Below are 14,427 nucleotides of genomic sequence, written 5' to 3' on the forward strand. Positions count from 1 at the left end.
AGATTGAAGAGGGAATTCAAGAGAACTTCTTTGAGGTAAGATTATTGAACCAAAAACTCGATCCTATGTTGATTCTTACTTGTTTAAACATGAAATTAGAGGGATTTAAAGCCTAAAATTGGGGAATTAGGGCTTGAAATGGAGAGTGTAAATTGGGGATTTGAGTGGCCATTTGAGGTTCGATTTTGACGTTCTTGGTATGTATGGACTCATGGGAGGATAAGGATTTTATTGATTTAATTTTTATCAGATTTCGAGACGTGGGCCATGGGGTCGAATTTGGCCAATTTCGGCATTTTTTTGATGTAAATTGGTTATTTTCGAGTGGGATTTGTTCCCTTAGCATATTGTGATGGTATGGTACTGTTTTTGGCTAGATTTGGAGCATCCGGAGGCCGATTCGAGAGGCAAAGGCATCGCGGGCTAGAGTTTGGACCGGATTGAGGTAAGTAATGATTGTAAATGTTGTTCTGAGGGTATGAAATCCTGGATTTCACATCGTTGTGCTGCTTTGAGGTGACGTGCATGCTAGATGTCGAGCGTGGGGTCGTGCACCGTTGGGGATTGTGACTTAGTCCGTCCTGTATGACTGCTAAGTCGCGTATTTGATTGAAAACTGTTTGATATCATTGTATTTTTGAAAGTATTACTATGTTTTGGGCTGAATGCCATATTTGGGCCTCGTGCCAACTGTTTGGACCCTTAGGGGCTTTTTACTACTATTCCTCATTGTTTTGACTTAATATCTGTACTCAGTCATGCTGTACTTTACTGTTTTTATAACTCACCCGTATTTACTCCGTTTTGATATTTTAAATGATATTTTGGGCTGAGCATCATGTTTTATTGTTGCCCGAGTGGCTTGAGAGATTCCTGATTGAGTGAGGCCGAGGGCCTGTGTTGTGAGGATATTATGGGATCGGGCTGCGCGCCGCAGCAGGTTGTTACTGATTCATGATATTTTGAGGCCGAGGGCCTGATTGATTTATGCCACGAGGTGGCTTGTTGTTATGTGAGGCCGAGGGCCTAATTGATGCATGCCACGAGGTGGCTTGTTATTATGAGGCCGAGGGCCTAACTGATTTATGCCACGAGATGGCTTGTCATAGCGCTTGGGCTGTTGGAACCCCTCCAGGAGTCTGTACACCCCCAGTGAGCGCGGGTACCCAGTGTGAGTGATTTGATGTAGCCCGAGGGGCTGTTGTTGTTTCATGTTGTTGCCCGAGGGGCTGTTCTTGATTCATGTTGTGCCCGAGGGGCTGATTACGAGTGATTGTGAGGTAGCCCGAGGGTCTGGTTCTGTTGATATTATGCCCGAGGGGCGGTTTATGTTACATGTTTTGCCCGAGGGGCTGTTTACGTTTCTATCGTTTTTACTCACTGTTTTTATCACTCGTTTGAAACTATTGCAAGAAGTTTTTCTTTCTTTTAAAAAGGAAAGGGTTTTTACTGAAATTGAGTTTGATTTACGAAATAAATAATTTCTGCACTGTTTTGGGAGCGCACTGTATTTGCAGTAGCGTTATGACGTGTTTTAAGTGTTTTTTTACTGCTCAGCTTTCATTTACTTTTATTACTTACTGAGTTGGCGTACTCACATTACTCCGTGCACCTTGTGTGCAGATTCAGGTATTTTTGAACCCGGTAGTGGGTGTTGATTGCTCAGTGGCAGAGTCATCGAAGTCAGCAAGGTAGCTGCCCGGCGTTCACAGCCCTGCTCTCTTCCTCTTATCTTCTTTAGCCTGTTATAGTTTATTTTCAGACTCTTCGTCGTATTCAGACCTTAGTAGATGCTCGTGACTTGTGATACCCCGATGTTGGGCTTGTGTATTTACTATTTATTCCGCACTGTTCATTTAGACTTACATTATGAGATTATTTATTAGTTAATGGCTTGAAAATGACTTTTATTGAATACTGGTTGAATTCGGGAATTTTGTCGGCTGGCCTAGTTTCATGATAGGCGCCATCACGACCGGACCGGTTTTAGGGTCGTGACACATGCAAACAAGAAGGACAAAATGACAACAAAACCTGACAGAACAGATCGAATTAGACATGGGGGACGTCATACAACCAAAACATTAGGAATGAACCGAACAATTAGGGTGTGGAACCGCTTGTGCCAGAAGCATCCTTGTATGATTGGGCACAACCCACCGCTGAAAATTTGGCAACCACAATTGCAGTCCCTCAGATACAAGCAGAGTCATTTCAAATCACAAACAACATGTTACATCTTCTGCAGAACAAGGGACTGTTCTCCGGGTCTTACATTGAAGATCTACAACAACATCTGAAAAACTTTTTGTCAATTTGTGTCACTCAAAGTCAACCTGATGTGACACCGGGAGCAATCAGACTGTTATTGTTTCCATTCTCTGTGACTGGAGAAGCTTAGACTTGGCTCAATTTGCTCCCCATAAACTCCATCACCACTTGGGAGGAATTAGTCAAGCAGTTTTTGAACAAGTTCTACTCACCCAATAAGACTGCCAAGCAAGTTGATAAGATATTGAGTTTCAGGCATAAACCAGCTGAAACACTACAAGAAACGTGGGAGGGGTTCAAAGGGATGCTGGTTAAGTGTCCACACCACGACATTCCAGATCAGATGTTGGGACAAAGGTTTTGCATGGGATTGGTAGGTAGCTTGACGGCCAACGTTGATGCTTTAGCAGGTGGAGCATTCTTGAGCAAATCATTTAGAGAGTGTAAGGTCCTGTTAGATAAAATGGCTCAAAACTTAGGATGGATGACAAGAGACGCTACAATCACCCCTGTAGTTCACTCAGTAGCTTTGGACCCAAACAACTTCATAGCCGAGAATATGGCCACTCTAATGACGTAAATGAGTATCTTCACTAAGAAGATTGATGAATCAGGCCAGAAGCAGGTCCATGTAGTTGACACGACTAATGGGGGATTATGTACACCATGCATAAATAACTATATGTGTGCTTGTGGAGTGGTGAAAGTGAAAACCAGAACTATCAGGAAAATATGAACTATGTGGGCAATTATAGAGGCCAGAGGCAAGGTAGTCAGAATTGGGGGCAGCAGAACCAGCAGTATAGACCAGCACAATAGCAGTACAATAACATCAATAATCCTGGAGCTATGCGACCACAGAGTCAAGTTGTGCCCTACCAAAGACAACAAGGATACAATCAGCAAAATCAACATCTAGCTTATCAACAGCCTCAACAACAACAGATAGTATGACAAGATGATGGCTTGTCTGAGATTAAAGGAATGCCGCAACAACTAATTGGGTCCAATAGAAAAATGCAAGAGAAGGTGGAAGCACATGACTCAGCGATAAAAGGCATTGAGATTCAATTAGGGCAGGTATCTATGGCTCTGAATAATCGTCCCTAAGGGACTTTACCTGTAAACACACATGTCAATCCGAAAGAGCAGGGCCCGCAGCAGCTTATGGCGGTGAGTCTAAGAAATGGTAGAGATCTTGATCTAGAGAAAGAAATTTCTCACGAAAGCCAACCAACTGAGATACTTGTGCCAATACCAATTGAGGTGGACAATTCAACAGGGTTAACGGAGGTAACAATACAACATGGAGGAAACAAGCAAAGAAAAGGAGGTTGCAAAGGAGACTGAGAAAGTGCAAGAGCAGGCATTAGAAACAGTGATGGGGCAGGATCTAACTCAAGTCACAGGAAGGAAGCAACCTCCAGCATCCTTCCCGCATAGGTTGGATAAATATCAGAAGGATGAGCAGTACAAAAAATTCATGGAAATGTTGAAGCAAATTCAGGTAAACATTCCTCTAATTGATTCTTTGAGGAAGATGCCTGGTTATGCAAAAATGATGAATGACTTGATGTCTCACAAGTTCGACTTTCAAGACTTGGCAACTATGATATTGACTCATACCTGTAGTGCTGTTGTGACAAGACCTATAGCGGATAAGCTATCCGACCCTGGAAGCTTCACAATTCCATGCACCATAGGTAGTTATGCATTCGCCAAAGCGTTGTGTGATTTGGGGGCGAGCATAAATCTGATGCCATTGGCTATCTATAAATAGTTAAGCATTGGAAGAGCAAGGCCCACTTCCATGTCACTGCAGCTAGCTGACCGACGGTGAAAAGGCCATCAGGTATTCTTGACGATGTACTTGTGCAGGTTGGAAAGTTTGTGTTTCCGGCAGATTTTGTCATTCTAGACTGCCAGGTTGATGAGGAGATTCCCATAAGTTTGGGAAGTCCGTACTTGGCCACAGGAAGAGCTCTGATTGATTCTGAAACTGGGAGATAAAAATGAAGCTAAATAACGAAGAAATAACATTTAATGTGCAAAAGTCTATGCGCCGACCCAGTGAGTTTGCAAATTGCTCTTTGATAGAAGCTATGGATGTGATCATGGAGGAAGCTAATGAGGTCCTTAATGCAAAAGACCCTCTAGCAGCCTGCCTCATGAACTTAGAAGAGGTGAATGGTGAGGACTTGGCGGAGTGGGTGTTGGCTCTTGAAGGCCAAGGGCACTGGAAAAGAGAGCTCTAATTCGAGTCTTTACACTTAGAAGAAAGAAAGACCCTCCTGCTAAGCCATCGATTGAAGAGCCACCATAGTTGGAACTGAAACCGCTACCAAATCACCTCAGATATACTTTCTTGGGACCTAACTCGACTTTACCTATTATTATCTCATTTAGCTTGTTAGATGTGCAGGTAGAACAACTTTTGCAGGTGTTAATAGAGTGCAAGACTGCAATTGGTTGGACTATTGCAGATATTAAGGGTATCAGCCCGGCCTTCTGTATGCATAAGATTCTACTGGAAGATGGGCACAGACCTTCCAGAGAACATCAAAGAAGGCTGAACCCTAATGTGAAAGAAGTTGTGAAGAAGGAAGTGATCAAGTGGTTAGATGCGAGAATCATTTCTCATATTTCCGACAGTAACTGGGTTAGCCCCGTTCAGTGTGTACCAAAGAAAGGTGGAATGATATGTGGTGCAAAACGAGAACAACGAGTTGATCTCAACAAGAACACTTATGGGATGGCGAATTTTTATGGACTACAGAAGATTAAACAAGGCCACCCGAAAAGACCATTTTCCCTTGCCGTTCATTGATCAGATGTTAGATAGATTGGCAGAGAGGTCCCACTTTTTCTTTTTGGATGGATACTCAGGGTATAATCAGATCTCTATTGCCCCAAAGGATATAGAGAAAACGTCATTCACCTGTCCATATGGCATCTATGCTTTCCGAAGAATGCCGTTTGGCCTATGTAATGCACCCGCCACATTCCAAAAGTGCATGATGGACATCTTCACAAATATGGTAGAGGACATAATGGAATTTTTTTATGGATGATTTCTCAGTGGTGGGAAACTCATTCGATAACTGCCTTAGGAATCTAAAAAGAGTGCTAAAGAGATGTATGGAGACTAATATGGTGCTAAACTGGGAAAAGTGCCATTTCATGGTACATGAATGTATAGTCTTGGGACACCTAGTATCAAGTAAGGGCATTGAGGTGGATCATGCTAAGGTTGACGTAATAGAGAAGTTTCCACCACCCACTTCCGTCAAGGCAATAAGAAGTCTCCTTGGCACGCCGGATTTTACAGGCAGTTTATAAAAGATTTTTTTCAAGATTGCTAACCCTTTGTGTAAATTGCTTGAAAAAAGATCACCCATTTCTGTTTTCTGATGATTGTAGGGTAGCTTTTGGGGAATTGAATAAGAGGCTGGTGTCTCCACCTATCATTGTTGCACCCGACTGGGAGCAACCATTTGAGCTGATGTGCGATGCAAGCGACTATGGTGTGGGAGAAATGTTTGGGCAACAAAAGGAGAAAGTCATCCACCTAATCTACTATGCAAGCAGAACCCTGAGTGGTGCCCAACTAAACTACAGAGTGACTGGGAAGGAGATGCTAGTAGTGGTGTTCGCATTTGACAAATTCAGGTCATACGTGATAGGCTCGAAGGTAATTGTTTATACTGACCATGCTGCTCTGAAGTAACTAATTGAGAAGAAGGATTCAAAGCCCCGCCTGATTTGATGGGTGCTGCTACTATAAGAATTCGACCTGGAAATCCATGATCGAAAGGGAACGGAGAACCAAGCGGCAAATCACTTATCCAGATTGGAAGGATGGAGAAGAAGGTTGAGGTAAAAGAGATTGTGGAAACCTTCCCGGATGAACAACCGTTGTCCACATGCCTTGAGGTAGCGCCATGGTATGCAGATATTGCAAACTACCTGGCAAGCGGTATTGTTCCCTATGACTTGTCCTCTGTGCAGAAGAAAAATTTCTTTTGTGATTATCGCATGTATTTCTGGGATGAACCATATTTGCTTAGGATTTGTATTGATAACATGATATGGAGATGCATTCCCGAGATAGACCAAGCTTCTATTTTGCAGGCATGTCATGCTTCACCTTATGGAGGCCATTTTGGTGGAGCCAGGACAGCTGCTAAAGTACCGGAGTCGGGCTTTTATTGGCCGACGTTGTTTAAAGATGCACACTTTTGGGTAAAGAGCTGTGCTAAGTGCCAACGGACGGCGAACATTTCCCGTCGACATGAGATGCCCATGAACCCAATTCAAGAGGTAGAAGTATTTGATGTATGGGGAATCGATTTTATGGGACCATTTGTCAGCTCATATGGCAACAAGTACATATTGCTAGCTGTGGACTATGTCTCGAAATAGGTAGAAGCTGTGGCACTCCCAACAAATGATGCAAAGGGAGTTATTTGGTTTTCTAAGAAAAAATATCTTCACCCGATTCGGCACTCCAAGAGCGATCATCAGTGATGGAGGCACCCACTTCTGCAACCGAGCCTTGTCAAAGTTGTTGGAGAATATGGCATTCGCCATAAGGTGGCCACCCGTACCATACAAAAACATGTGGGCAAGTGGAGGTTTCAAACAAAGAAATCAAGAGTGTTTTGACCAAAACTGTAAATGCTACTCGGACTGATTGGGCAAAAAAAATTGGATGATGCACTTTACCGCACTACATTCAAAACTCCGATTGGTATGTCACCATAAAATTGGTGTTTGAAAAAGCGACTCACTTACCGGTGGAGTTAGAGCATAGAGCTTTTTGGGCGTTAAGGCAATTACATCTTAACTTGGAGGCTGCTGGTACGAGTAAAGTCACATAGCTGCATAAACTTGATAAGTTCTGTTACAATGATTTTGAAAGCACTAGGTTGTACAAAGAAAGGATGAAGATGATGCACGATAAACTTATTGAAGAAAGAATTTTTAAACCCCGCAATATCGTGTTGTTGTACAATTCAAGATTGAAACTGTTTTCGGGTAAATTGAAGTCTAGATGGTCAGGATCATTTAGAGTTGTGCAAGTGTTCTCAAGTGGAGCTATAGAAATTGAATCTGAGGATGGAACGAATAGGTTTAGAGTCAATGGGCAAAGGTTGAAACATTACTTTGGCATGGATGAGGAAAAAGTTGTATCGATGATTCATTTGAAGGAGGCTCAAGCATTGAGTGACACTGAGCTTGATTGACTGTGTCGTGTCGCGACGTTAAATCAAGAGCTTGTTGGGAGGCAACCCAATTTTCTTGTTTTCGTCTAGTTGTCATTCAGTCAAAATTTGAAAAAATAAATAAATAAAAATTTCAGAAGAAGTTCAGCGCCCGGTTGGGTGCCAGGCGCAGACAAAAGCTGCAAAGGAAGAATCAAAAAATGCACAGCTGCCCTCTTCAGTGCTAAACGTGGATGAAAACGTCAAGGTAAGTCCCCTACACTTTTACCCTCAACCTGACCCAAACCCATTTCCCCACCTAATAATAATAAAATCTCACTTTCTAACATAACAACCTACCCGGCCCGTCACCCTAAAACCCAAATCCCCCCACGCCAGTTCTCTCTATCTCGTTCTCCGATTTTTTGCCCCCCACTTGTTGCTTCTTCTTCTCTCAAGCACCAGGTGTTAGTACTAATGGCTCGTGAAGTTTCGCAAAAGGCAAAGGCAATGGCAAAGCTTTCTACGGCTGCCCCATCTACAAAGAAGCGCAAACAAAGTGAGTTTACTTCACGCAAATCTGGGAAAAGGAAAGCAAGTGGCTGAGCCTTCAGCAGGGCAGCCTCGTGTGCCTTGTCCAACCCTCTAGGTCGATAGAGAGGATGAAAAAAGATGGTACCACTCCTTTGTACCATACGAGCGGTATATCTCAGAGATGGGCATCAACCCTACAGCTTTGGAGCAGCATTTTCCCACCATTCTAGACCGGTAAACGAGTTGAAGTTGCACCATTTGTTAGAATGCCCCAAGCTAGCTAATTTGAGCATGGTAAAAGAACTATATGCTAATTGGCATTGTAAGAAAAATGAAGCTAATGTGTGAGGTGTGTGGTGGATCAACTTGCAAGCTCAGGCGCTTTTTGAGTTTTTGGGGGCTCCGAACCATGTTCCGCGAATTTTTCAAAAGTTCGTGCGCAGTATAGATTACCCGGCCATCCGTCAAATATTATGTGGGGTGAACTTGATGGCGAAGTGGATTCGTTCACAACAAAATGACACCCACAGGGACATGTGCCGGACTGACTTCAACAGAACAACTAATGTATGGCATAACTTTGTTCTTACTCGTATTATGTCGGATGAGCATTCTTCTGATTGTGCGAGAGCGAGGATTTGTTTGATCTACTTTTTGATGACGGGACAACCTGTCAATATTGGTCAATTAATGCTCGATGAGATAGCTCGCACCAAATTTCTGAATGACTCTAGGAGGTTCTTCTACGGGAACCCGTTGACACAAATATTACTGCACCGAGAGGTACCGGTTTATGAGGGAGCTGATGAGATTGTGCCGGAACCGACCTCTGTTGCTAGATATCTTGGCGATACCGCCGGAGAATGGTCCAAAGTTTAGCGCTGGTGCCAGGCAAGAACGAGATGACAACCTGCAGCGTCACATGTATTGTATGATGAGACTGCTATTGCAAAAGGTGGGGGTGATAGAGGCAGAGAAGCAGAAGCTGAACCATGATTGCCCATTATTGGGGTCGACCAAGAAGCTTTTGGTATTGTCACCGGGTAGCCCGTTCCACTCTTTTGAGGATGGAAACACTATTCCACCATCTCCTGATAGGGGCGAGACTGGTGAGGAGGTTGATGGGCCTTTAGCCATTGTGAGCGCTGCGGAGGATGGCACAGCAAGTGGTTTGAGGTCTCGTAGATCGGGACATGCGCGTAAATTGATAGATGAGAATTTAGACGGAGAGGGCTCCGACTATGACCCGAATGGGTCCGCTTAGCCGGGGAGTTCCTTCTATCCACCCTCATGCTTTAAAATTTTGTTGTATGTGCATTGGGGACACTGCACTTGTTAAGCATGGGGTGGGGGAATTTCCTTTGATGAGTAGCACTAGTAAGTTAGTACCTAGTAGTAATGTAATTTCTTATTTTTAGATTCTAGCTCCTTTTAAATTCTAGATTCTTGATTTTAATTGCTTAGTTAATAGAATAAGTAATGTAGTATAGTAGAATTAGTTTAGTAGTTTAATTAAAAATAATTAATTAAATTTGGACTTTTCCCGACGATGGATCTCTTAGACAACTTTCTTGAGGGATTAAGGTCCAATGAAAAAATTCCAAAAATATGTTATTTTATTTTTTAGTTAGTCGTAGGTAGTTGAATTTTCTTTTGGCAACAACTTTTCCAAGGGATGTAACTTGAACCGGGTGATCTTTTATTTTTTTATGTTTTAGGAAACCGAGGGAAGAAAACTTGAGTGTCCTATAGACCTTTTGACCTGTTTGATGCTAGCATAGTAAGGCCTTAGCATGCATATTACCTTCCTAATATGTTTTAATGAATATTAATGTTGTGAAAGATTTAATAACCTGTCTGTGACGCTTTCTCTCAGTTACCTGACTCATTGTTCATGTAGTGCGTTATTGCTTAATACTTCTTGACTTGGTGATTACTTGCCTAAACTTGAGAGTTAGAATGGAACTGTACCGATTGGGGTCATGTGCATTGTGTGATGTGAGATGTTGATTACATTCTATGCTATCATGTGTTTGTCTAGAAACTTGCCCTGTGTGTTAGTCAAAGCGAAATAAGTAAGCTTTGTGAGTCTAGGAGAAGATGTAGGCGGTTCTTTGATTGTCCATTGAGATATTATGCCACCATAAATAAAAATTATCCTTAGATAGCCCATTTGAGCCTATAAGCTTTTTCTTTGGCACCCACATTACAAGTCGAGTCCCACTTTGTTCTTTAAGTAAATTTTTGTTGAACCTTTACCTCCGAAAGCGCGTAAGTCGCTAGAAGAGTAAGGTGAGGGTTGGGGTAGATTTTGAGTGAAACCATAGAAAAGGCCAAAAAGGTGCACGTATGTTTGAAAGATCATTAGCCGGGCAACCTAAATTTAGGGAGAGTGTTGGAGATATATATATATATATATATATATATATATATATATAGAGAGAGAAAGATAGAAAAGACACCTCCTATTCATCATGATCCAGGATAGTGAATGCAGAGTTGTGCTTAAAGAAAAAGGGCCAAGTTGTATGTGGTTTCGTGGCGTTGCTTGAATTGGTCATGAAAAGTGTATAGTGGAAAGTTAAGTGTAGTGTATTAAAGTGCTTAGGAGGGCGAGTCACTATACCCAAAAATATATCCTACTTGTCCCTTAGCCTACATTACAACACGTAAAGACCTACTCCCTCCGTTCCAGTTTATGTGAACCTATTTCTTTTTTGGTTCGTTCCAAAAAGAATGACCCCTTTCTAAATTTGCAAATAATTTAGCTTAAACTTATAATTTTACCCTTAATGAGAAGCTTTTACAACCACACAAATACTCTGGGACCTTTTTTGACTTGTTTAGGACCACAATTCCAAAAGTCTTTATTTTTTCTTAAACTCTATGCACAGTCAAACAGGTTCACATAAATTGGAACGGAGGGAGTAATTAATTTTAGACTTTGCGAGCTTAGATTAGTGGAGATATATACTATGGGCAAGCCTATGGTACAACCACGGAATGCACATGAATTTCTTTGTGAGAGTGAGTGGTTCTTTGTTCATATATGTGATGTCCTTAAATTATATTCAAATGCATATTTGAATGCGTGGACGAAATACCGTCTTATTCTTTGGTGAGGCACATGATTCCATGACGGATAGGTAACGTTATTAAACATATCTTGTTGGGTGAGTGCAAGAGTTGAGAGTGCTTATTGGCGACGAGTCGGTCTTTGAGGTTGGGTGGTTATGGGTAGGTTGTTTGAGTGTTTTAAATTGGCCACTAATATTCAGGCATGTGAAAGTTGGAAAAGGTATGAATGCATATGCGCAGGCTTAATTGTTGGTATCAACCATGGTCATATATGTGGTGTGTTGAATTGCCAAATGTTCCTCCATTGTATGATGTATGCGTGCATTATTTGGTTAGCAAGGATTTAGGTTGCTCGAGGATGAGTAAGAGCTTAAGTGTGGGGTGGTGATGTTAGGCTAAAAATCTATATTTTTGCAAGTAATTTGCCTTGTATTATACCTCAATCTTGTTAACTTTGGTGTAAATATTTGTGACTCGAGCTTAATAATGATGTTTATATGTGTATGAGTCAATTTGAAGTGATTTGGCAAGCTTGCATGCAAAGTGAAGTAAAAACAGAAAAATTTGGAGGGAGTATGATTTTGGTGCCCAGGTTGGCGCCAGGCACAAACCAAAACGCCAATGGCAGAATAGCATAGAAGTGCAAATATTTCGGTGTCAAGGTTGGCGCCAAGCGCCAAGCGAGACGGCTAAGGGCGGATTTCGTCCTAATTCGGCTAGGACTTGGTAGTTTCGACCCTACACGCCCCAACATGTATAAAAAGGGGTCTAAACCTATTTCTTGGGGGGGGGGGGGTTGGGTAGACGATTATTGGANTGATGCTAGCATAGTAAGGCCTTAGCATGCATATTACCTTCCTAATATGTTTTAATGAATATTAATGTTGTGAAAGATTTAATAACCTGTCTGTGACGCTTTCTCTCAGTTACCTGTACTCATTGTTCATGTAGTGTCGTTATTGCTTAATACTTCTTGACTTGGTGATTACTTGCCTAAACTTGAGAGTTAGAATGGAACTGTACCGATTGGGGTCATGTGCATTGTGTGATGTGAGATGTTGATTACATTCTATGCTATCATGTGTTTGTCTAGAAACTTGCCCTGTGTGTTAGTCAAAGCGAAATAAGTAAGCTTTGTGAGTCTAGGAGAAGATGTAGGCGGTTCTTTGATTGTCCATTGAGATATTATGCCACCATAAATAAAAATTATCCTTAGATAGCCCATTTGAGCCTATAAGCTTTTTCTTTGGCACCCACATTACAAGTCGAGTCCCACTTTGTTCTTTAAGTAAGTTTTTGTTGAACCTTTACCTCCGAAAGAATGTAAGTTGCTAGAAGAGTAACGTGAGAGTTGGGGTAGCTTTTGAGTGGAACCATAGAAAAGGCCAAAAAGGTGCACGTACGTTTGAAAGATCATTAGCCGGGCAACCTAAATTTAAGGAGAGTGTTGGAGAAGAAAAAAAAAGCAAAATATATATATATATATATATATAGAAAATACACCTCCTATTTATCGTGATCCGGGCTAGTGAATATAGAGTTGTGCTTAAAGAAAAATGGCCAAGTTGTATATGGTTTCGTGGCATTGCTTGAATTGATCATGAAAAGTGTGTAGTGTATTAAAGTGCTTAGGAGGGCGAATCACTATACCCAAAATATATCTTACCCGTCCCTTAGCATACATTACAATCCGTAAAGACCTAATTGATCTTAGACTTTGCGAGCTTAGATTAGTGGAGATATACACTCTGGGCAACCTATGGTATAACCACTGAATGCACATGAATTTCTTTGTGAGAGTGAGTGGTTCTTTGTTCATATATGCGATGTCCTTCAATTATATTCGAATGCATATTTGAATGTGTGGACGAAATACCCTCATATTCTTTGGTGAGGCACATAATTCCATGACGGATAAGTGACATTATTAAAAATCTCTTGTTGGGTGAGTGCACGAGCTGAGAGTGCTTATTGGCGAGGAGTCGGTCTTTGAAGTTGGGTGGTTATGGGCAGGTTGTTTGAGTGTTTTTAATTGGTCACTAATACTCCGATATGTGAAAGTTGGGAAAGGTATGAATGCGTATGTACGGGCTTAATTGTTGTTATCAACCATGGTCATAAGTTTAGCGTGTTGAATTGCCAAAGGTTCCTCCATTGTATAACGTCTTGCGTGCATTGTTTGGTTAGCAAGGTTTTAGGGTGCTCGAGGACGAGCAAGAGCTTAAGTGTGGGGTGGTGATGTTAGGCTAAAATCCATGTTTTCGCATGTAATTTGCTTTGCATTATATCTCAATCCTGTTAACTTTGGTGTAAATATTTGTGACTCGAGCTTAATAATGGTGTTTATATGTGTAGGAGTCAATTTGAAGTGATTTGTCAAGCTTGCATGCAGAGTGAAGCAAAAACAGAAGAATTTGGAGGGAGTATGATTTTGGTGCCCAGGTTGGTGCCAGGCACTAACCAAAATGCCAATTGCAGAATAGCACAGAAGTGAAACAATTTCGGCGCCCTGGTTGCGCCAGGCGCCAAGCGCCAAGCGAGACGGCTAAGGGTGGATTTGGTCCTGGTAAAAGTGGTGGTCCGGTTGAGTCTACGCTCCCTTATCATGCGTGTCTGTGGGAGCAGTTTGTGCTAGCGTTTTGGCGCTCGCCTTATGGTTCTCAGTCCTCTTTCGCTGAGATGCCCTTTAAAAAGACTTTTTCCCTATTTCGGTTAGGACTTGGTAGTTTCGACCCTACACGCCCCCAACATGTATAAAAGGGGTTCTAAACCTATTTCTTAGGGGTGAGACATTATTGGAGAGGAAAAAGGTTACGGGAACACTTAGAAGCAACGAATCGCAAGAGTTTTTCTCTTTCATTCTTCCTTAATCTGTATTTTAATGCTTTCAATTATTATCATGACTGTTAATATGGTTATGAGTAGCTAAACTTTCTAATCTAGGTTTGATGGAACCTATTGGTGGATGATTTTCCACTACGTATAATATAAATTTGTCATTGATCTTTCTCTACTTGTTCAACTATATTTTCGTTGTTGTTGATTGAATAACTTTCAATTAACTATGCCTATTTAGTGTGTATGTTGTTGAAAAACACCACTCCTAACGTATTTGAGAGATCAATACGGAGCGTTTAAAGGTGAGATTAGAGATAATGAAACCTTGGTGCGACCATATTGAGCGGTGAATTAGTCGAGCTAGCGTAGTTCGAGAGAATATGTCTAATAAATTTTGGTAGTTGCTCAAGAGAGAGATACGACACCCAAAGTGCTCACGATTGATAGAAAATATTTAGCGAATTTATAGGAAACGTAGCGGGAGAGATTCCGACAATAGGGA

General features: G+C 41.7%; 1 protein-coding gene across 1 annotated transcript; it reads left to right on the plus strand.

The window, feature by feature from the left end:
- Positions 1-3,577: 3,577 nt before the first annotated feature.
- LOC109244634 lies at positions 3,578-4,281 on the plus strand. Its single transcript, XM_019411753.1, has 2 exons — positions 3,578-4,012; positions 4,150-4,281. Exons 1-2 carry the CDS (start codon positions 3,578-3,580, stop codon positions 4,279-4,281), a joined length of 567 nt encoding a protein of 188 aa, XP_019267298.1.
- Positions 4,282-14,427: the final 10,146 nt, after the last annotated feature.

The sequence above is a fragment of the Nicotiana attenuata genome, unplaced genomic scaffold, assembly GCF_001879085.1.
Source record: "Nicotiana attenuata strain UT unplaced genomic scaffold, NIATTr2, whole genome shotgun sequence".
NCBI lineage: Eukaryota > Viridiplantae > Streptophyta > Magnoliopsida > Solanales > Solanaceae > Nicotiana > Nicotiana attenuata.

Coding starts and splice junctions, on each gene's coding strand:
- LOC109244634 (XM_019411753.1), top strand. CDS start 3,578: ATGGAGGAAACAAGCAAAGAAAAGGAGGTTGCAAAGGAGACTGAGAAA. Junction 4,013..4,149: donor AAGCGTTGTGTGATTTGGGG/GCGAGCATAAAT, acceptor GTACTTGTGCAG/GTTGGAAAGTTTGTGTTTCC.